The sequence below is a fragment of the Gymnoscopelus microlampas genome (genome assembly GCF_963454915.1).
Source record: "Gymnoscopelus microlampas genome assembly, chromosome: 23".
NCBI lineage: Eukaryota > Metazoa > Chordata > Actinopteri > Myctophiformes > Myctophidae > Gymnoscopelus > Gymnoscopelus microlampas.
In genome coordinates, this window is record NC_139960.1 from 33,550,188 (window position 1) to 33,573,142 (window position 22,955).

The 22,955-nt window shown below is 40.4% G+C and overlaps 1 protein-coding gene across 1 annotated transcript; it reads left to right on the forward strand.

Moving 5' to 3' along the window:
- Positions 1-1,554: 1,554 nt before the first annotated feature.
- On the forward strand, positions 1,555-22,910 carry LOC311039630 (histidine ammonia-lyase-like; the record flags this gene model as incomplete). The annotated part of the gene is made up of 18 exons (XM_084049568.1): positions 1,555-1,806; positions 2,943-3,017; positions 3,114-3,186; positions 3,585-3,651; positions 4,095-4,132; positions 4,254-4,379; positions 4,552-4,691; positions 5,273-5,320; positions 6,452-6,599; positions 7,193-7,288; positions 8,087-8,145; positions 9,824-9,904; positions 10,569-10,634; positions 16,234-16,399; positions 20,974-21,108; positions 21,997-22,105; positions 22,697-22,766; positions 22,851-22,910. 18 exons carry the CDS (start codon positions 1,555-1,557, stop codon positions 22,908-22,910), a joined length of 1,809 nt encoding a protein of 602 aa, XP_083905694.1.
- Positions 22,911-22,955: the final 45 nt, after the last annotated feature.

Below are 22,955 nucleotides of genomic sequence, written 5' to 3' on the forward strand. Positions count from 1 at the left end.
TCCCTGGCACATAACATTTTCAGATGGGGGTCCGCAGCCAAATACATAATATCAATTTGGGGATCCTTGGCATGAAAACGTTTGAGAACTCTTCAACAGGGGGTCCGGGACACCCAGGGGGTCCTCAGAGTTACTACGGGGGGGGGGGCGCCAAATCTTTGTGCGATAAGATATTTATTTTTTACATTAACCACTTGAACCCTAGCATCCCTTTTCTGAAGACAACTTTAGCCAAAAATAGCAGATCTACAAGAGCGAGGCGTTGTGAGCTTGTAGATCGGCTGTTTTTTGACAAAGAGGTATAGGTGTAGAGGGAAAAAAGAGTAGACCAAGTAAACAAAAAAAGTTTAATCTGCAACACAATTGTATACAATACAGAGGGGGTCCCTGCTTCATCTCTCTCTCAGCTAGGGGGTACTTGGCCTGAAAAACGTTGAAGACCCCTGCTCTAAAGAACTATGTAAGAGCTTTGTATGTCAGTGGTGCTGTAACCCAACAACCCCAAAGAACCACTGAAGAACCACCATTTCTTTGTGTGTAATGTGTGCACAGAGATCCTACACGCAGAACCACAAGGATGGTTAAGGTGACATTGGTTGCTTATCACCAGCGTCCCTTCGTTTGCTTGGTCCACTGGAATGCCTGGTTCCTCCAGTATCTCTCATCCCATGGCTTCTGACTCCACCATGGCTTCTCTGGAATGTCTGTGGAATCCAAAGTTCTTCTTGACATGATGGTGGACCTCGATCCTGCTGCGTGTCATCTCCTTGGTACGGTTTGCCACGGAGGGAGGGGGGTGGCAGCCCGCTTACCTGGGCTGGCCAATAGGCTCTATGCACAGCAGCCATATTGTAAAGAAATTGCTTACTTCCTTCACAGGTCTTACCAATGATACTAATGAAGGCTCTGTTCCATTCTGGTTAAACAGAGTCAGGGTGCTGATATTGTGCCTGTTGGCTCACCGGAAACACTCTGCTACACCAGTGGGTTCCTTGGGGGGGTTCCAAATGGCCCCTTACGGGTGTGTAACTCTGAGAGTGTACAACGGGTCCATTTGGTTCCATTTGTACACTCTCAGAGTTATGGGGGCCTTGGAATTTAAAAGGGTTAAAGTACTATATTCTGATAGTAATTATTGCTACAGAGCGTTTGTTCGGTCACAAGAGTCTCTCCAGCTCTTTAGTAAACAGAATATAGTACATTTCCAGGTAGGTGAAAAAATGTAAGCCAATCAGGAGGGAGCACTGAAAAAGCATTTACTGTCTAATAAAGAGCTGGAGAGACTCCTTTTACTGAGCAAACACTCTATTGCAATGAGTACTATCAGAATATAGAACTATTTAACACTTATTTTAACCAAAGTAAATCACTTACCGTACCTTTAATGAGTCAGGCAGGGCTGTTAATGTTTATTATGCCATGGTTTGGCAATACATTCTTTAGATTTGTGTCACAAGTAACTCTCTGAGGCCACACATCGTTCGACTTCTTATTTTATCACAATTTCTCCGTCCCCTTCGTCACTGTCCTAGGCTCCAGAGTCCTTCCTCGGCGATGCATCGTGTCTCGGTGTGCGTGCGTGGCGAGTGGTTGCGGGTGCCCTGCGGCGGCCCTGCGGCCTCCGTCCGGTGGCTGGGGTCCGAGGCTCTGCGGCGCTACGGCCAGGCTAGGAGGCCGGAGGAGAAGGTGCACAAGGAGGTGGGCTTCGTGGTGCGGAGGTGCCAGGGAGGAGAGCTCCTTCACCCTGAAGATCTTGTCAAGGACATCCTGGAGGACAATGACTTTGTGCAGTTGGGTAAGGATTTTGTTTGGCCAATGCAGCCATCTCTATTAGATCTCACTTTTTACTTAATGATTCCTCCAGTGGGAATCTTCTTGCCTATAGTCAGTGGTGGAAAGTAACTAAGTACATGTACTCAGGACAATTTGGAGGTATTTGTACTTTGCTTGAGTATTTCCAATTTCAAATACTTTTACTTCTACTCCACTTAGAGGCAAACATTGTACTTTTACTCCACTACAATTATTTGAAAACTTTAGTTACTAGTTACTTTGTAGATTTTGATTATTATTACAACACATACACTAACCACTTCAGCCGTATTTAAACTTTGGCTATTTGAAAATAGCCGATCTACAAGCACGTCGCAATGCGACAACACGTCGCAATGCGATGTGTTGTGAGCTTGCAGATCTGCTTTTTCAAAAGATTTTTATACATTTTAGAGATATGATAACTTATATTACTTATATAAAAAATATTCTGCATATTGAGTACTTTTAGTTTTGGTACTTTAAGTATATTTTGATGCCAATACTTTTGTACTTTTACATTTTGATTACACAGACTTTTACTTGTAAGAGTATTTCTACATTGCTGTGTTGCTACTTTTACTTAAGTAAAACATTTTTGCACTTTTTCCACCACTGCCTATAGTATTACTAATATAATCAGAATACATGCATGAAGGGAAACTGGTTACCTGTATGCGTCTCACTTGTTGAGCTGCACACATTAAAACCCTGAGTGATATTTTAACTAGAAGCTAAATTACCACTCAGGGATTTTACAGTGCAGATGCATTTAATTCGATTTGGCTGTGTTTTTCTCTTAAGTAATGGAGGCAGAGGACACATTTCCACCGGCTAAAGCTTTGTATCCTTCAACTAAAGCAGAGTTGTGAATGTATAGAAGGTGTAATATATTTTAATGTGTGCTATATTTTTGACGATCAAGTGCAACTTTATTCAAGCAATGAAACTCTTCAGATGCTCCCTTAACTAATTGCCACCAGGAAAAGCTCATATAAAGAACCCAAAGAGGTTGGTATACTCCTCTTTCTGTACTTCATTTTTTCGTAATAAAGTACTGAGTGCCATGCAGTGCTTACAATAAGTGCCAGTAAGTAAGTGACAAAACTCTATTTCTTCTGTGATGTCAGTACATTTATCTAGACGGGAACAGTCTGACCACGGCTCAGCTGGTCTTGTTGGGGAAAGGCATGTTCAAGATCAAGGTAAGGAATACAGTAACTACAAGTCGGCTGTGGTGGAAAGTAACTAAGTACAGTACATTCACGCTACAGCTGACCTGACCTGTTTTGACTCCTCAGTTGACAGCTGAGGCTGAAGCCAGAGTCATTCGAGCAAGAAATGTAATTGAGACCATCATAAGAGAAAACAGAGGTATGGTGTGCGTGTGTGTGTGCGTGTGCGTGTGCGTGTGCGTGTGTGTGTGTGTGTGTGTTTGTGTGTGTGTGTGTGTTTGTGTGTGTGTGTGCGTGTGCGCGCGTGTGTGTGTGTGTGTGTGTGTGTGTGTGTGTGTGTGTGTGTGTGTGTGTGTGTGTGTGTGGCCTATTTACATAAAGTCCTATAGTCCCTTTCCCAAAAGGTTATACATCTTCATTGACAAAACAAGTAGGCCTTTCAGTTATCACAGTCATTTTTTAGTCTTTCTTTCTTTCTTTCTTTTTTCCTTCCATCTCTAAAATTCCTTTGAATGGTTAATATTTGATATAAAACAGCTACAAATTTACAGATCATTTATTAAAGGCATTTTTCAACACTTTTCCTCCTTGCTGAAGTTGTTTATGGCGTCAACACTGGGTTCGGAAAGTTTGCCAACATACTCGTGCCAAAAGAAAAGCTCACGTAAGTTGGTTGTAAATTAACTTATGTCTGTGAGAAGAAACCAGTCAGTCATCACCTGTATAAACAATGTCCAAGGTGTTGCGTTAACTTTGTCCCATCAGAGCACGTGTAGATCTGTACATATCTGATAATGCCTTTATACCCCGTAAAGTAAAGTAGCCTATAGATGATTACAACATGTTTAAATATTCGACAATTAAGGTCTTATATTTATACAATTGCTACAAATTGCTACAAAACCTGTATATGCAGTCATTTTGGGGCATAAACAAGAAGTTGAAGGATAACATTAAGTATGATAATGATGTACCTGCATGTTCACATCATGTATTACATTATACTTAAGACTATTTTTCAAATATTTTATTTCGAGGTGCCCAGATGTCCCTAGTGCCCACCTATCCTGTATCCGCCTAACAGCTGTCTTCTCTTCTTGTCTGTAGGGAGCTGCAGGAGAATCTGATTCGGTCCCACAGCGCTGGTAGGATATGTGATGATTGTTACCACGTCAATATTTCATTGTATTCACCAATTTCTACTATAGGCTATTTGCAGATGCTCCAATGGCCCCACTCAATTTAATGTGTTGTACGTGCGTTTAGGAGTTGGCGCCCCCTTGAGTGCAGAGAGAACACGCATGTTGCTGGCTCTTAGAATCAACGTCCTGGCCAAAGGGCACTGTGGCGTCTCCATGGAAACGGTTGACACCATGATGAAGGCTTTCAATGGTATTTATTTTTATTTTTAGAATGAATAGTATAGGAAAATAAACACAACACAAATCAGATTTTAAAGGATCAAATGTCTTTCAAATTGTGTGTGTGTGTGTGTGTGTGTGTGTGTGTGTGTGTGTGTGTGTGTGTGTGTGTGTGTGTGTGTGTGTGTGTGTGTGTGTTCTAGCATCCTGTCTGTCCTGGGTGCCGGAGAAGGGCACGGTGGGTGCCAGCGGAGACTTGGCCCCCCTGGCCCATCTCACCCTGGGTCTGATGGGCGAGGGCAGGATGTGGTCGCCGCAGACAGGCTGGGCAGATGCCACCGCAGTGAGTTCCCTTATCGCTATGTATACACTCTGTTAACTGCATCTCCACTGTCATTCTCCTTGAGCGATCTATAGGACAGTGGTTCTCAAACCTTTTCATGTCAAGGACCCCCAGATTGATATGTACTGTATCTGGCCACAGACCCCCATCTGAAAAGGTTTTGTGCCAGGGACCCACAGAAGAGAAGATTTGTGTTTTAAAATATGTTTCCAAATTTTTCTAACACTTTCAAGGTCCCCCCCCCAAAAACAAAAATCTATAATGAGCCTGTATATCTACTATTTTTTGATAGCCAACGTTATTTTTTTTTATGTGTACTAACAGGACCACGATGGAAACAATTGAGTCTGCAGGACTTTTGTGTGTTATCCTTTTATCCTAAATGTCTGACTGCAGCATAACTTGTGCTGTTTACATTTCTGTGTGGTTAAGTATTCAATCAATCAATCAAACCACATTTTGCTGGGGACCACCTGGAACCTCCTCAAGGACCCGTGGGGGGTCCCCGGACCCCACTTTGAGAACCACTGATCAAGGAATAAGCAGTCGTTGATTGATTGTGTCCAATGTGTGTTTTTCAGGTGCTGGAGGGCCATGGACTCACACCTCTAGTGCTGAAGCCAAAGGAGGTATACCAGCCTAAATGGGCCGGCATGCTTTTGTTCTTCATTCTTTAAGCCAGTAGTTCTCAAACTCTTTCGTGCCAGGGACCCCCAGAAGCAAAGATTTGAGTTAAAAATGTCCAGGATGCAAAAAGATATATATTCAAAGATTTGCAGACATTTTGAAGATTTTTCCAAAATAACAGATTTACAAGCTCATAGCGCGGCACAAAGTAAGTGACGCGATATGAGCTTGTAGATCTGCTATTTTTGAATAGCCAAACAAACTATAAAACATGGTTAAAGTGGTTAAAATGATTGTGACGCGGTGTTAACAAATGTTGCTGCCGGTGACCCCATGGTACCCTCAAAGGACCCCACTTTGAGAACCACTGCTTCAAGCCTCCATGCACACTCATTTTCAGGCCCCCCGAGACAAAGCCATGAAATATGGGACGGTTTTAGGAGTGGGTGAATCTTGTTTTCTTGCAGAACTGTCCTTTACCTCTCTCTGTCAACGCCAAGGGCCCAGCTTCCTGCTTTGAAATTGAGTCTATATAGGAAGTGACAGTTCATATGAATGGCCTGTAGTTTCGCTGTTTTACCCCAGCTGGTGTCCGAAAAAAAGATTTCTCCACTCAAGTGGATGGGTTTTTGACAAACTTTAGACTTGATTTTATTGCCTTAATAAACATTGTCATTAATACTATATGCTTCCAGTCGCTATAGTTTAAAGTCTTCTTTCAATCATCATGATATGCGTTTTGGTAAATTATGGTCCCATTTATTTTAAAATTGATGATAAAGTAGGGTATGCTCTCTAGGAGGGGCGGGATGATTTGATTGACAAGCTACACAACCAATAGCATTCATTCCCTGCCCCCGCTCTTGATTGACAAGCTACCCAACCAATAGCATTCATTTAGCGATTGATTTCCGGTTGCTTTTTGGTATATATTAAAGATGGCGGATTTGAAATCGTTGAAAAATAGGATTCATTTACGGTCTGTAAAGTCTGGGGTCACTCTCTTTTATACTGTCTATGGTCAACGCTCAATCAATCCTCCTTTTACCGGCAGCAACGATGGAAATAAGTCTACAATGTACATTGAATTATCATCATTAGAGAAATTCTTATTATGATTGATCATTGATTAGGGGCTCGGGTTGACCAACGGCACTCAGATGATGACGTCTCTCGGCGCGGAGGCCGTGGAGAGAGCTGTGGCCGTGGCCAGACAAGCTGACATCATCGCTGCCCTCACTGTGGAGGCCCTCAAGGGCACAACTAAGGCTTTCCATAGTGGTATGCACACACACGCACACACACGCGCACGCACACACGCACACGCGCACACACACACACACACACACACACACACACACACACACACACACACACACACACACACACACACACACACACACACACACACACACACACACACACACACACACACACACACACACACACACACACGTGTAAATACACGCACATGCTGGAGAGTTGTATAATGAGTGCTGAAATAATTAGTCAATCAATTAGTTGATCGGCAGTAACTTGATTGATTTTCATTTTTATAACTGATTTATTGTTTGTCATTCATCAAGTGAAAATACTTGGGCATTTGCCATTATTCTTTTTTCCACATTTGATTGACTATAGGTAACGTGGACACCATTCAAAGTAATAGGGCGACAGATAGAACATACATGGCGGCCGTGTCCATTGTGTTCAATGGAAAAGTGGCGCCACGTTATATTCGGTTCCTCAAGCTATGTAAATGATTAATTGAGAAAATAATGGACAAGATCAGTGGATAATGAAAATAACTTGTTAGTTACTCCATACATAAAGTGATGTTTGTTGCATTGTTATGTGTTGTATTGTTCTGTCAGCTGTACATGCAGTGAGACCACACCCAGGTCAGATGGAGGTAGCAGAGAGGATGTGTTCTCTCCTAGATTCTGAGGTTTTCCCCTCCCAAATCTCAGGTACACACACACACACACACACACACACACACACACACACACACACACACACACACACACACACACACACACACACACACACACACACACACACACACACACACACACACACACACACACACACACACACACACACAGCAGTGGTGGAGAAAGTACTCAAATGTTTTACTTAAGTAAAAGTATCAAAACTGCAATGTAGAAGTACTCCGTTACAAGTAAAAGTCCGGAATCCAAAATGTACTTGAATAAATGTACAAAATTATTGGAATCAAAATGTACTTAAAGTACCAAAATTAAAAGCACTAAAATGTTTGAAAATAGCAGATCTACAAGCTCACAACGCGTCGCAGGTTTTCAAATAGATATAAAATAAGGCTAAAGGGGTTAACGTACGTTTTATAATGTAATCATTTATATCTGCAAAGTAACAAGTAACTAAAGTTTTCAAATAATTGTAGTGGAGTAAAAGTACAATATTTGCCTCCGAGATGTAGTGGAGCAGAAGTAAAATTATAGACAATTGGAAATACTCCAGTAAAGTAAAAGTAACTCAAAATTGTACTTAAGTACAGTACTTAGTTACTTTACACCACTGACACACACGCACACGCGCACGCGCACGCGCACGCGCACACGCACGCGCGCACACACACGCACACACACACACACACACACACACACACACACCTTTTATCCTATGGGGGCATATATCTAGACCCGTTTAGGAGTGACTTCATTCGCCGCTCTGCCATTTCCTGCCATTGATTTCCTCCTGCTATGTATTTCCTCTCCTCCCAGAGAGCCATAGATCATGCGATCGTGTCCAGGATGCATACACCCTGCGCTGTATCCCTCAGGTATGATGAGTTGAGTATACGTGTATGCTTTTTGTACACTATCTTGGCACAACCCAAGACCTTTGTTAACACACCTTTTCTCAGCTTTTAGTGATACGATTGGTATCTCTCGGACCACAATCTACACTGTAAAATCATAATGTTTTTGTGTTTTTATATTTTACATTTAAGAGTGTACAAATGGAACCAAATTTGGTTCCCAACTAATGGACCCATAAGGGTCTGCTAACAAAAAATGGACCATTTGGCTCCTAGATATCAATCCTTTCCCTGGGGACCCCCTGGAATCACCTCAAGGACCCCTGGGGGTCCCCGGATCCCACAACCAGTGGTTTAGCGCAGAAACTATTAAGAATGGCTTTACTTCTAATGTCTTCAAATGTGCAGTTGCTGTTAAATGATCTTCCCATATGGTCTAGCGGTTAGGATTCCTGGTTTTCACCCAGGCGGCCCGAGTTCGACTCCCGGTATGGGAACACACACTTTTCATAACACCAGAGGCAGCTCCACAAATCATGTTCAACCCAGATTTGGCACAACAAAGGGAATGAACTCGTTCTCATGCTATTCGTCAAAAATGTGGAATGCCCTACCAAAAGGAGTAAAGGAGTGTAAAACCCTACTCACTTTCATAAATGCCCTAAAGATACACCTTCAGGAGGCTGCAATTCAAAAATGGCGCCTGTCCAAGTCCTAACCTACCCCATGTCCTAACCTAACCTACCCCCCCCCCCCCTCTCTCTTTCTTCTTTTGTACATATTTTTCACTCTTCATACCAGTAACCTGTAAACTGATTGTATGACATTCTGTATAGTAGTGTGTATATCTGTCTGTCTCTTATATGTCATCATGATTTGTGTGCTTGGGGATCTCATCTTAAACAAGCTAAGTGCTTAATGAGCTATCCAGTTTAGTAGACCTTGTATTGCGAATTTGTACTTCCATGTACTGTTATGTACTGTCATGTACTGTTCTCATGTCTTACTAAATAAAGTACATCAATCAATCAATCAATCAACAAAATGGGGTATGAAGGCTTCCACTATGCCGCAGAATCAGGGGCGTCAATTGGGTATGGCAGATGCCATACCTTGGCTCCAGAAGAAAAATATATATATATCATGAATAGTAGCCTAAAGCAGGTGTAAGACCATTGTGTTTGTATTGTGTTATAGGTGAAATGCATAGTTTTCTATGCATTTCGGGGGTTTTGACCCTCAAAAACGTTTTCGGCCGCACACCCAGGATAGGTGTCCCTTATTTTAATCTCTGGGAGTTGGCAACCCTATAACCTTGCCATACCTTAGCTTTTGCTGAACTGACGCCATTGATTGATTGATGTACTTTATTTAGTAAGACATGAGAACATCAGTACATGGAAGTACAAAAGATTCACAATACAAGGTCTACTAAACTGGGAGACTCATTAAGCACTGAGCTTGTTTAAGATGAGATCCCCATGCACACAAATCATGATGACATAAGAGACAGACAGATATACACAACTACTATACAGAATGTCATACAATCAGCTTACAGGTTACTGGTATGAAGAGTGAAAAAAATGTACAAGAGAAGAAAAATAAATAGGGGGGGGGGGGGGGGGGGGGTAACATTCCACTGCGTAGAATGTTGTCATCTTTGTATGAACTGTTAAAACGTTTCTCCCTGTCCAAGGTGCACGGAGTGGTGAAAGACACCATAGCCTTCGTCCAGAAGGTGATCTCCACAGAATTGAACAGTGCCACTGACAACCCAGTATCCATCTAGTGTTTGTCTCCCTAAAGGCTGATAGGGAATGGCAATAGTGTGGTAGGGCTGATTAACTGGTAACACAAATGTTCTCCCACCAGGGGGCAATGTTTGGCAAACCACCAGTGGTGTAAAGTAACCTTAAAAAGTTAAGTAATGTACTTTTTGATAATTTTGAGGTCTTCTTTTGACTAATTTTGAGGTATTTTCTACTTTACTGTAGTATTTCCAATTGTTGATACTTTTACTTCTACTCCACTACTGCTCAAAGGCAAATATTGTACTTTTACTAATAATTAGAAAACTTTAGTTACTAGTTACTTTGCAGATACAAATTCTTGTATTATAAAACATACATTAAACACTTTAGCCCTATTTTATACTTAGGCTATTTGATGGCGTTGTGAGCTTGTAAATCTGCTATTTTCAAACATTTTAGTATTTTTACTTTTGGTACTTTAAGTATATTTTGATGCCAATACTTTTGTACTTTTACTCAAGTAACATTTTGAACACAGGCCTTAACTTGTAACAGAGTATTTTTATATTGTGGTATTGCTACTTTTACTTATAAGTAAAACATCTGAGCGCTTCTTCCACCAGTGCAGACCACACTCAAAATGACCCCAAACTAAAAAAGTTCCATTATGAATCCTTAATTAGTCTCCAGCTGGTGTTTGCAGACAGTGGAGAGACCATTTCTGGTGGGAATTTCCATGGCGAGTATCCAGCCAAGGTGAAGGCACCACACAGATGGAACAAATACTGACTTCTTTATCTCCAGTGGTTTGGTGTTATAGGCATAAGAAGACACATACTGTAGGCTAGCCTATAATAGTTAGATATTACTATTGCTATTACTGCTATTACGGTAGCACTTTACAATAATGACCCGTTATAAAGCATTTATAAACGTTTATAAGTAGTTTGTAGACTATTAACAAATCATTAACAACCTGTTTGTTGACATTCGTAAATGATTACTAAAACCTTTATAACTACAGTTACAAATCATTTGTAAAGTATTAGTAAGTAGTGAACTATTCATGAATAAGCCATTTATATACATCTGTAAAAGATTATTAAATCATTTGTAACGACCCATTCTAAAGCATTTATAAACGTTTATAAGCAGTTTGTAGACTATTAACAAATCATTAACAACCTGTTTATTGACATTCGTAAATGATTACTAAAACCTTTATAACTACGGTTACAAATCATCTATAAAGGTATTAGTAACTATTCATGAATAAGCCATGTATAATACATCTGTAAATGATTATTGAATCATTTGTAACTGATGTTACATAATATATACAAGCTATTGGTAGCTTGTTCATGTTTAACATATGCTTTGTTAAACATTCCTAAAGTATCTATAAATCCTTAGTACATGTTATTATGTGCCCTATAGTAAAGTGAAGACAGTTCATCATTTACAACTGTCTGTTAATGTGTTTGTTCATGTTTAACATGCTTTGTAAAACATTCCTAAAATATCTATAAATCCTTTGTACATGTTATTATGTGCCCTACAGTAAAGTGAAGACAGTTCATCATTTATGACTGTCTGTTAATGTGGACTTTCTCCTTACCTGTTGCAAACTACCTGGCTTTCATGAATGCAGACACCAAACAATTACTAGAATTATCATTCATGTTAAGCAAATGATGCGTAAGACATTCGTAAAGAGTATGTAAACCATTTGTGGTGTTAGGGACCAAAAAAGTCACTACAAAGTACTACCAATCAACTCTAAATTGCCTGAAACGTACTCCTAACAGGTTTTTGGGGGGACGATTTTGGCCTCCACACTTAGTGATTATTTCGGATTTAACTTTCGTTTCGGTGGTGACCAACTTTCGTTTCGGTAGTTTGATTACAAAATGTAAGTTGTGTAAAAAATAATCTGACTATACTAAGTTGTTATTTGTTTGTTTAAGTCAGGCTATACTCTACTCAGAGTCATAAGTTTACAAAATGTACTAAAGTACAGTGAACGTCTGTGCGGTTTGTCTTCATCACTGAAAATAACGTACATGTAAACTGATGTCATGTGCAGTTGGGGTGAAGAAACACAACCATTTCACTCCTAATAATACCTATTTGATTTGACATCCTGACTTGCTGCTGTAGCTGAGGCTTGAACCTGTTACCTGCGGCTCACTAGTCAGTGACTCTATCCATTCACCTACAGCTGTTTCCTTGGAATCTGCGGTTCTGAAACGTTTTGTTGTCAACCCCCCAAATTGACATGTATTTGGGCAGTGGACCCCAATGTGAAAAGATGTAGTGTCAGGGCCCCCCATGAAAAAGATTTATATTTATGCTGTAACACATTTTTTTTAAAGTTATTTGTCTTGTTTGTTGTTCAAGTCAAAGCACCAGGAAGGCTGTACTTGTCAGCCATCTGTTAGCTCAATGGGTTGAGACGCAGTATTCATGATCCAGAGGCCATGAGTTCAAATCCCATTGATGTCTTTCCTATGATTCTTTCCTTTGCAGACTGGCTTCCAGAAGATCAAGTGAAAACTACCAGGAAGGCTATATTTGTCATCCAACTGTTAGCTCAATGGGTTGAGACGCAGTATACATGATCCAGAGGCCATGAGTTCAAATCCCATTGATGTCTTTCCTTTGCAGACTGGCTTCCAGAAGATCAACTGAAAACTACCAGGAAGGCTGTACTTGTCAGCCATCTGTTAGCTCAATGGGTTGAGACGCAGTATTCATGATCCAGAGGCCATGAGTTCAAATCCCATTGATGTCTTTCCTATGATTCTTTCCTTTGCAGACTGGCTTCCAGAAGATCAACTGAAAACTACCAGGAAGGCTGTACTTGTCAGCCATCTGTTAACTCAATGGGTTGAGACGCAGTATACATGATCCAGAGGCCATGAGTTCAAATTCTAGACTTCTAGAAAAACAAGTTAAAACCACCAGAAAACCTGTAACTCTCAGCCAACAGCATAGCTCAACTGGTAGAGCGTCTGTCCAATAACATGACTTGCCTTGACTTGAGAGGGTTCGATTCCCACTCGAGTGAAATGTCCCCGGTAACTTGGGGCAACGGATAAATTGACTGATATCCTTAGTGATGCTTCCCTTTGCAGACTAACTTCTAGAAAAACAAGTTAAAACCACCAGGAAACCTGTAACTCTCAGCCAACAGCATAGCTCAACTGGTAGAGCGTCTGTCCAATAACATGACTTGACTTGACTTGAGTGGGTTCGATTCCCACTCGAGTCAAGTGTCCCCGGTAACTTGGGGCAACGGATAAATTCACTGATATCCTTAGTGATGCTTCCCTTTGCAGACTAACTTCTAGAAAAACAAGTTAAAACAAGTTAGAACCCACTCAAGTCAAGTCATGTTATTGGACAGACGCTCTACCAGTCGAGCTATGCTGTTGGCTGAGAGTTACAGGTTTCCTGGTGGTTTTAACTTGTTTTCTAGAAGTTAGTCTGCAAAGGGAAGCATCACTAAGGATATCAGTCAATTTATCCGTTGCCCCAAGATACCGGGGACACTTGACTCAAGTGGGAATCGAACCCACTCAAGTCAAGTCAAGTCATTGGACAGACGCTCTACCAGTTGAGCTATGCTGTAGGCTGAGAGTTACAGGTTTCCTGGTGGTTTTAACTTGTTTTTCTAGAAGTTAGTCTGCAAAGGGAAGCATCACTAAGGATATCAGTGAATTTATCCGTTGCCCCAAGTTACCGGGGACACTTGACTCGAGTGGGAATCGAACCCACTCAAGTCAAGTCAAGTCATGTTATTGGACAGACGCTCTACCAGTTGAGCTATGCTGTTGGCTGAGAGTTACAGGTTTCCTGGTGGTTTTAACTTGTTTTTCTAGAAGTTAGTCTGCAAAGGGAAGCATCACTAAGGATATCAGTCAATTTATCCGTTGCCCCAAGTTACCGGGGACATTTCACTCGAGTGGGAATCGAACCCTCTCAAGTCAAGGCAAGTCATGTTATTGGACAGACGCTCTACCAGTTGAGCTATGCTGTTGGCTGAGAGTTACAGGTTTTCTGGTGGTTTTAACTTGTTTTTCTAGAAGTCTAGAATTTGAACTCATGGCCTCTGGATCATGTATACTGCGTCTCAACCCATTGAGTTAACAGATGGCTGACAAGTACAGCCTTCCTGGTAGTTTTCAGTTGATCTTCTGGAAGCCAGTCTGCAAAGGAAAGAATCATAGGAAAGACATCAATGGGATTTGAACTCATGGCCTCTGGATCATGAATACTGCGTCTCAACCCATTGAGCTAACAGATGGCTGACAAGTACAGCCTTCCTGGTAGTTTTCAGTTGATCTTCTGGAAGCCAGTCTGCAAAGGAAAGACATCAATGGGATTTGAACTCATGGCCTCTGGATCATGTATACTGCGTCTCAACCCATTGAGCTAACAGTTGGATGACAAATATAGCCTTCCTGGTAGTTTTCACTTGATCTTCTGGAAGCCAGTCTGCAAAGGAAAGAATCATAGGAAAGACATCAATGGGATTTGAACTCATGGCCTCTGGATCATGAATACTGCGTCTCAACCCATTGAGCTAACAGATGGCTGACAAGTACAGCCTTCCTGGTGCTTTGACTTGAACAACAAACAAGACAAATAACTTTAAAAAAAATGTGTTACAGCATAAATATAAATCTTTTTCATGGGGGGCCCTGACACTACATCTTTTCACATTGGGGTCCACTGCCCAAATACATGTCAATTTGGGGGGTTGACAACAAAACGTTTCAGAACCGCAGATTCCAAGGAAACAGCTGTAGGTGAATGGATAGAGTCACTGACTAGTGAGCCGCAGGTAACAGGTTCAAGCCTCAGCTACAGCAGCAAGTCAGGATGTCAAATCAAATAGGTATTATTAGGAGTGAAATGGTTGTGTTTCTTCACCCCAACTGCACATGACATCAGTTTACATGTACGTTATTTTCAGTGATGAAGACAAACCGCACAGACGTTCACTGTACTTTAGTACATTTTGTAAACTTATGACTCTGAGTAGAGTATAGCCTGACTTAAACAAACAAATAACAACTTAGTATAGTCAGATTATTTTTTACACAACTTACATTTTGTAATCAAACTACCGAAACGAAAGTTGGTCACCACCGAAACGAAAGTTAAATCCGAAATAATCACTAAGTGTGGAGGCCAAAATCGTCCCCCCAAAAACCTGTTAGGAGTACGTTTCAGGCAATTTAGAGTTGATTGGTAGTACTTTGTAGTGACTTTTTTGGTCCCTAACACCACAAATGGTTTACATACTCTTTACGAATGTCTTACGCATCATTTGCTTAACATGAATGATAATTCTAGTAATTGTTTGGTGTCTGCATTCATGAAAGCCAGGTAGTTTGCAACAGGTAAGGAGAAAGTCCACATTAACAGACAGTCATAAATGATGAACTGTCTTCACTTTACTGTAGGGCACATAATAACATGTACAAAGGATTTATAGATATTTTAGGAATGTTTTACAAAGCATGTTAAACATGAACAAACACATTAACAGACAGTTGTAAATGATGAACTGTCTTCACTTTACTATAGGGCACATAATAACATAACAAAGCATATGTTAAACATGAACAAGCTACCAATAGCTTGTATATATTATGTAACATCAGTTACAAATGATTTAATAATCATTTACAGATGTATTATACATGGCTTATTCATGAATAGTTACTAATACCTTTATAGATGATTTGTAACCGTAGTTATAAAGGTTTTAGTAATCATTTACGAATGTCAATAAACAGGTTGTTAATGATTTGTTAATAGTCTACAAACTGCTTATAAACGTTTATAAATGCTTTAGAATGGGTCGTTACAAATGATTTAATAATCTTTTACAGATGTATATACATGGCTTATTCATGAATAGTTCACTACTTACTAATACTTTACAAATGATTTGTAACTGTAGTTATAAAGGTTTTAGTAATCATTTACGAATGTCAACAAACAGGTTGTTAATGATTTGTTAATAGTCTACAAACTACTTATAAACGTTTATAAATGCTTTATAACGGGTCATTATTGTAAAGTGCTACTGCTATTACTATTAATATTGTTGGAGCCATATTGTCTTATTTGTCACATTAATGTGCCTAACAGAATTACTTTCAATGCTACCATATGAAATAGTATATTACTAACCTTAACCATTATAAATGCTCTGGGAAATAGTTTCTTTAGTTCAACCCATTAAAACAGGGAAAGCATCTGTGTCATGTCATCCATCCATGTCAGTGATCATAGAACATTGTGTTTTTTGGTTTTTGGTTTGTGTAATTCCCTCCAGGTACTAGACTACCTGGCCATAGGAATCCACGAGCTGTCCAGTATCAGTGAGAGGAGGATTGAGAGGCTGGTCAATCCATCCCTCAGTGGGCTTCCTGCCTTCCTGGTCGCAGACGGAGGTTTCAACTCAGGCTTCATGATCGCCCACTGCACTGCTGCTGCCTTAGGTATGCAGAGACAGTGGTGTTTAAGCAACTAAGTTTACTTTAGTACTTTACTTAAATGACGACTTCACCCATTTTCAACCTGTCTTCATATAATTGGTCCTCACTAATGCTCATGATAAAATGGTAAAATCTTCTACTCACTCTGTGTCTCAGAGGAGGGCTGTGGACAGTTCAGAAACCCGTCTACCAGTGACATCATCGATGGGGAATCCAAGCTAATAGAAACTGCAGGCTTTGTATTCCCGGAATGTTGCAATGCAATAATGGAAGCCATTGTTCTCGCGTTAAAACAATCTAAATACAAAAATTGAAATCTTGTTGGGAAAAAAAATCCTGCCTAACGATGATGTCACTGGTAGACGGGTTTCTGAACTGTCCACAGCTCTCCTCTGAGACACAGACCAAGTAGAAAAAAAAGTTACCATTTTATAATGAACATTAGTGAGGAGCAATTATATGAAGATAGGTTGAAAATCGGTGAAGTCGTCCTTTAAGTACAGTTTTGAGGTTGGCTATTTTTTACTTTACTAGTAGTTTTTCCCATTTTCAGTACTTTTACTTCTACTCCACTACATCTCAGGAGGCAAATATTGTACTTTTACTTCACTACAATTATTTGATAGCTTTATGAACTAGTTACTTTGGAGATTTTGATTATTATTACAAAACATACATTACCCACCTCAGCCCGATATACATTTCGGCCATTTGAAAATAGCAGATCTATAAGACAAAGTCTAGACGTAAAAACAAATGATGATGATTTTTTTTTGTAAATGTTTGTAATTTACAAGAGATGGAGAAGACACCGTAATAAAAAGGTTAAAAGGTTAATGGTTTAGGGGCTACTCCAGGAATGGACTTTAACATTAGGCTCAGAAGCTCTCTGATTGGAGCCATTCATATTTTTCATTACTTTTTTCCCAGCATGAAAAGGCGCTGTGTCCCAGCATGAATCTACCATGACATATAAATCAATGTAGGCCTATACACCGTTGTACGATGGGAGCGTAAATCAGACAGACAACCTGATAATATTGTGTTGCCAGAGACCCTCGTATGATGTTAGAATGTTCGTTAAACTCAAAACATTTTCAAGATCTTTAGAAGATCTATTTTTTTTACTTTACTGGAGTATTTCCAATTTTCAATACTTTTACTTATACTCCACTACATCTCAGGTATAAATATTGTACTTTTACTCCACTACAATCATTTGAAAACTTTAGTTACTAGTTACTTTGTCAATTTTGATTATAAACTCTAAATTGCCTGAAACGTACTCCGAACAGGTTTTTTGGGGGACGATTTTGGCCTCCACACACTTTTTCGGATTTAACTTTCGTTTCGGTAGTGACAAACTTTCGTTTCGGTAGTGACCCAATGGTGAAAAAATACATTTACTAAGTCCAGAGCTCGATGAATGTTAGGGACCAAAAAAAGTCACTACAAAGTACTACCAATCAACTCTAAATTGCCTGAAACGTACTCCTAACAGGTTTTTGGGTGGACGATTTTGGCCTCCACACTTAGTGATTTTTTTGGATTTAACTTTCGTTTCGGTAGTGACCCAATGGTGAAAAAATAAATGTACTAAGTCCAGAGCTCGATGAATGTTAGGGACCAAAAAAAGTCACTCCAAAGTACTACCAATCAACTCTAAATTGCCTGAAACGTACTCCTAACAGGTTTTTGGGGGGACGATTTTGGCCTCCACACTTAGTGATTTTTTCGGATTTAACTTTCGTTTCGGTAGTGACACAAAAACGTTTCGGTAGTGACACAAAGGTGAAAAAAAAAGAATTACTCCACTACAAAGTACTACCAATCAACTCTAAATTGCCTGAAACGTACTCCTAACAGGTTTTTGGGGGGACGATTTTGGCCTCCACATTAGTGATTTTTTCGGATTTAACTTTCGTTTCGGTAGTGACACAAAAACGTTTCGGTAGTGACACAATGGTGAAAAAATAAATTACTCCACTACAAAGTACTACCAATTAACTCTAAATTGCCTGAAACGTACTCCTAACAGGTTTTTGGGGGGACGATTTTGGCCTCCACACTAATTGATTTTTTCGGATTTAACTTTCGTTTCGGTAGTGACACAAAAACGTTTCGGTAGTGACACAAAGGTGAAAAAAAAACAATTACTCCGCTACAAAGTACTACCAATCAACTCTAAATTACCTTAAACGTACTCCTAACAGGTTTTTGGGCGGACGATTTTGGCCTCCACACTTCGTGATTTTTTCGGATTTAACTTTCGTTTCGGTAGTGACACAAAAACGTTTCGGTAGTGACACAATGGTGAAAAAAAATTACTCCACTACAAAGTACTACCAATCAACTCTAAATTGCCTGAAACGTACTCCTAACAGGTTTTTGGGGGGACGATTTTGGCCTCTACACTTAGTGAATTTTTCGGATTTAACTTTCGTTTCGGTAGTGACACAAAAACGTATCGGTAGTGACACAATGGTGAAAAAAAAATTACTCCACTACAAAGTACTACAAATTAACTCTAAATTGCCTGAAACGTACTCCTAACAGGTTTTTGGGGGGACGATTTTGACCTCCACACTTAGTGATTTTTTCGGATTTAACTTTCGTTTCGGTACTAGTGACACAAAAACGTTTCGGTAGTGACACAATGGTGAAAAAAAATTACTCCACTACAAAGTACTACCAATCAACTCTAAATTGCCTGAAACGTACTCCTAACAGGTTTTTGGGGGGACGATTTTGGCCTCCACACTTAGTGATCTTTTCGGATTTAACTTTCGTTTCGGTAGTGACACAAAAACGTTTCGGTAGTGACACAATGGTGAAAAAAAAACAATTACTCCACTACAAAGTACTACCAATCAACTCTAAATTGCCTGAAACGTACTCCTAACAGGTTTTTGGGGGGACGATTTTGGCCTCCACACTTATAGATTTTTTCGGATTTAACTTTCGTTTCGGTACTAGTGACACAAAAACGTTTCGGTAGTGAAACAATGGTGAAAAAAATGACTCCACTACAAAGTACTACCAATCAACTCTAAATTGCCTGAAACGTACTCCTAGCAGGTTTTTGGGGGGACGATTTTGGCCTCCACAGTTAGTGATTTTTTCGGATTTAATTTCGTTTCGGTAGTGATCCAAAAACGTTTCGGTAGTGACACAATGGTGAAGAAAAATTACTCCACTACAAAGTACTACCAATCAACTCTAAATTGCCTGAAACGTACTCCTAACAGGTTTTTGGGGGGACGATTTTGGCCTCCACACTTAGTGATTTTTTCGGATTTAACTTTCGTTTCGGTAGTGACAAAAAAACGTTTCGGTAGTGACACAATGGTGAAAAAAAAATTACTCCACTACAAAGTACTACCAATCATCTCTAAATTGCCTGAAATGTCCTCCTAACAGGTTTTTGGGGGGACGATTTTGGCCTCTCGGATTTAACTTTCGTTTCGGTAGTGACAAACTTTCGTTTCGGTAGTGACCCAATGGTTAAAAAATAAATGTACTAAGTCCAGAGCTCGATGAATGTTAGGGACCAAAAAAAGTCACGACAAAGTACTACCAATCAACTCTAAATTGCGTGAAACGTACTCCTAACAGGTTTTTGGGGGGACGATTTTGGCCTCCACACTTAGTGATTATTTCGGATTTAACTTTCGTTTCGGTAGTGACAAACTTTCGTTTCGGTAGTGACCCAATGGTGAAAAAATAAATTTACTAAGTCCAGAGCTCGATGAATGTTAGGGACCAAAAAAAGTCACTACAAAGTACTACCAATCAACTCTAAATTGCCTGAAACGTACTCCTAACAGGTTTTTGGGGGGACGATTTTGGCCTCCACACTTACGGTGCGTTTTAACAGCGGGCGATACTGGGCGACATCGTCCAAAAAGATAAAGAAAATCCATCTTTCATCGCCCCCCCGCCCACTTCGCCCGATCGCCAGCTCTCATATTCTTTCATTATCTTTTGGGCGATGTTGCCCGGCATCGCCCGAGAGTCACCCGCTGTTAAAACGCACCGTTAGTGATTTTTTCGTATTTAACTTTCGTTTCGGTAGTGACAAACTTTCGTTTCGGTAGTGACCCAATTGTGAAAAAACAAAACATGCATTAACCCCTTTAGCATACTTCAGCTATTTGAAAATAGCCGATCTACAAGCTCACAGCGCGAGCTTGTAGAGCTGCTATTCTCAAAAGATTTGTATACATATTGAACTTTTGAAATGGGACACTATGCATAATGAGTACTTTTACTTTTGGTACTTTAAGTACATTTTGTTACCAATACATTTGTCAAGTATATTTTGAATTCCGGACTTTTACTTGTAACAGAGTATTTCTACTTTGCAGTATCATTTTTTTGACTTAAGTAGATAATGTGAGTACTTTTTTCACCACTGGCATTCAGGTGACCTTACCTGGGCCTTTCAGTCCTGTGAAGAAGAGGTCATTTCCATAATCGACAGTGTCTCATGCTGCAGGCACCTACTAATTATCAAGGGAGCGAATTTTGAGGGAGTATGTTCTGTAAACAGAGGCTTTTGTGTCTTCCCTGTGTAGTGTCTGAGAGCAAGACCCTATGCCACCCATCCTCAGTTGATTCCCTATCTACCAGTGCAGCGACAGAAGACCACGTGTCTATGGGTGGCTGGGCTGCTAGGAAAGCTCTGAGAGTAGTGGAGCATGTAGAGCAAGGTACTGTAATTTGCGCTCTACTCAATATGTAAATGGTGCATATAACTACATTCCAGAAGCCTGTGTGTGTGTGTGTGTGTGTGTGTGTGTGTGTGTGTGTGTGTGTACCAGGCATAACTTGGGCACAGTCCGACCAATCGACTTGAAACGTGTGTCGCCTATGATGACCCGAGGATGGTTTGTGCCGATTGAGAATTTGGATGGACCAATGGTTGCCCAGAACCGAAAATCCACCAATGTCTGTATCTGTGTCTGGCTGCGGGTCTGTGGAGGACACACTGAATATCTCCTCAAAACATTGCACAGAATGTCTGTACTGTGTCTATCTATGGGTTTGTCTGTCTTCCAGTTATGCTTGTGTAGTGTGTATGTAAACAACACGTCAGTAGTTTTTGATTAAATAAGTATGGTAGTGGGTAGACTGGATAGCTCCATGTCATTTTATGACATGGTGTTTGGTGTGATGGTGTAAATTTAACCACTATGGCTAATGACCCATTACCATAGTACTTGGAAGCCAGTCTATGAGTCTATATATTGATGGACATACTGTAAAGGGGAAAATTACAGGCAGATCTTCATATATGGGCAGAAAAGGGACAGACAGAAGGAGAGATTTGTGGATTTATATTTCTGGACAACCGCTGATCTGACCTAACTTTCCAACTCGGCACTGCAGTCCCTCGGCAATATGCCAAGTTTGAAGTCAATCTGTCGGGCAGTTATTGGGATATATGCAGGGGTCATACAGAGGTTTCATGGATTAGGTCATTACGTGCCCAAAATAGGGGTGTTAGCTTGAAAGCGAATGAGTGAAACTTGGCTGTTGTCTTACAAGACTAGGTTGAAAGTGGTTGAGTGAGATGTCTCTTGATATCTCGTCTACAGTGCTGGCTATTGAGTTGCTTGCCTCCTGTCAGGCCTTGGAGTTCCTCCGTCCTCTGAGGACCACTGATCCTCTGGAGAAGGTCTACGACCTGCTGCGTTCTGTGGTCAGGTAAGAGCTGCGCATTGATGGAAAACAAACACTACGCTAAGAATCTTGGGCAGGAAACCCATCCATTTTGTAACCCTTTAAGACCGGGAACGCATCTTTCATTTTAGATTACTTTGGCTATTAAAAAAATAGCAGATATACAAGCTCATAGCGCGGCACCGAGTGCCGCACTACGAGCTTGTAGATCTGCTATTTTTGAAAAATCTTGAAGAGGTGTGCAAATCTTTGAATATATATATATAGATTTTTTTTTTTTTTTAAACCGAACATTTTTTACTCAGAGTTGTGCTTCTGGGGGGCTTCTATTTTGAGATGGGGGTCCACGGCCAAATAAATATCATTTTGGGGGCACCACTGATATAGCAACATATAATAAAAACTGTTAGGATTTAGAAGACATTTGTAGAATATATATTCAATTTGCACAAATGTTCAAGATTTTTCAAAAATAGCAGATCTACAAGCTCATGGCGCGGCACTCTGTGCCGTGTTATGAGCTTGTATATCTGCAATTTTTGAAGCATTTGATTTGAATCATGTAACGAGTGACTCGCAGCGCTAAACACGTTGTTGACCAACTTCTCTCACCAGCCCTTGGGATAATGATCGGTGCATGAGTCCTGACATAGAGGCTGCTCACACTCTCCTCCAAGAGCAAAAGGCAAGTATCCCTGACACATTTTAGTAAGGCCGTTTGGTCCAAAATCATGTCATAATGACATTGTCTGCCTACTCTCTGCTACAGGTGTGGGAGGCAGTTCAACCATACATGGACAAATACAGCAACAAGATGGCAACCAAGTAAAGTACTCCCAATAACAAGGAACGATGACTCCCAAGTCTCCTAATC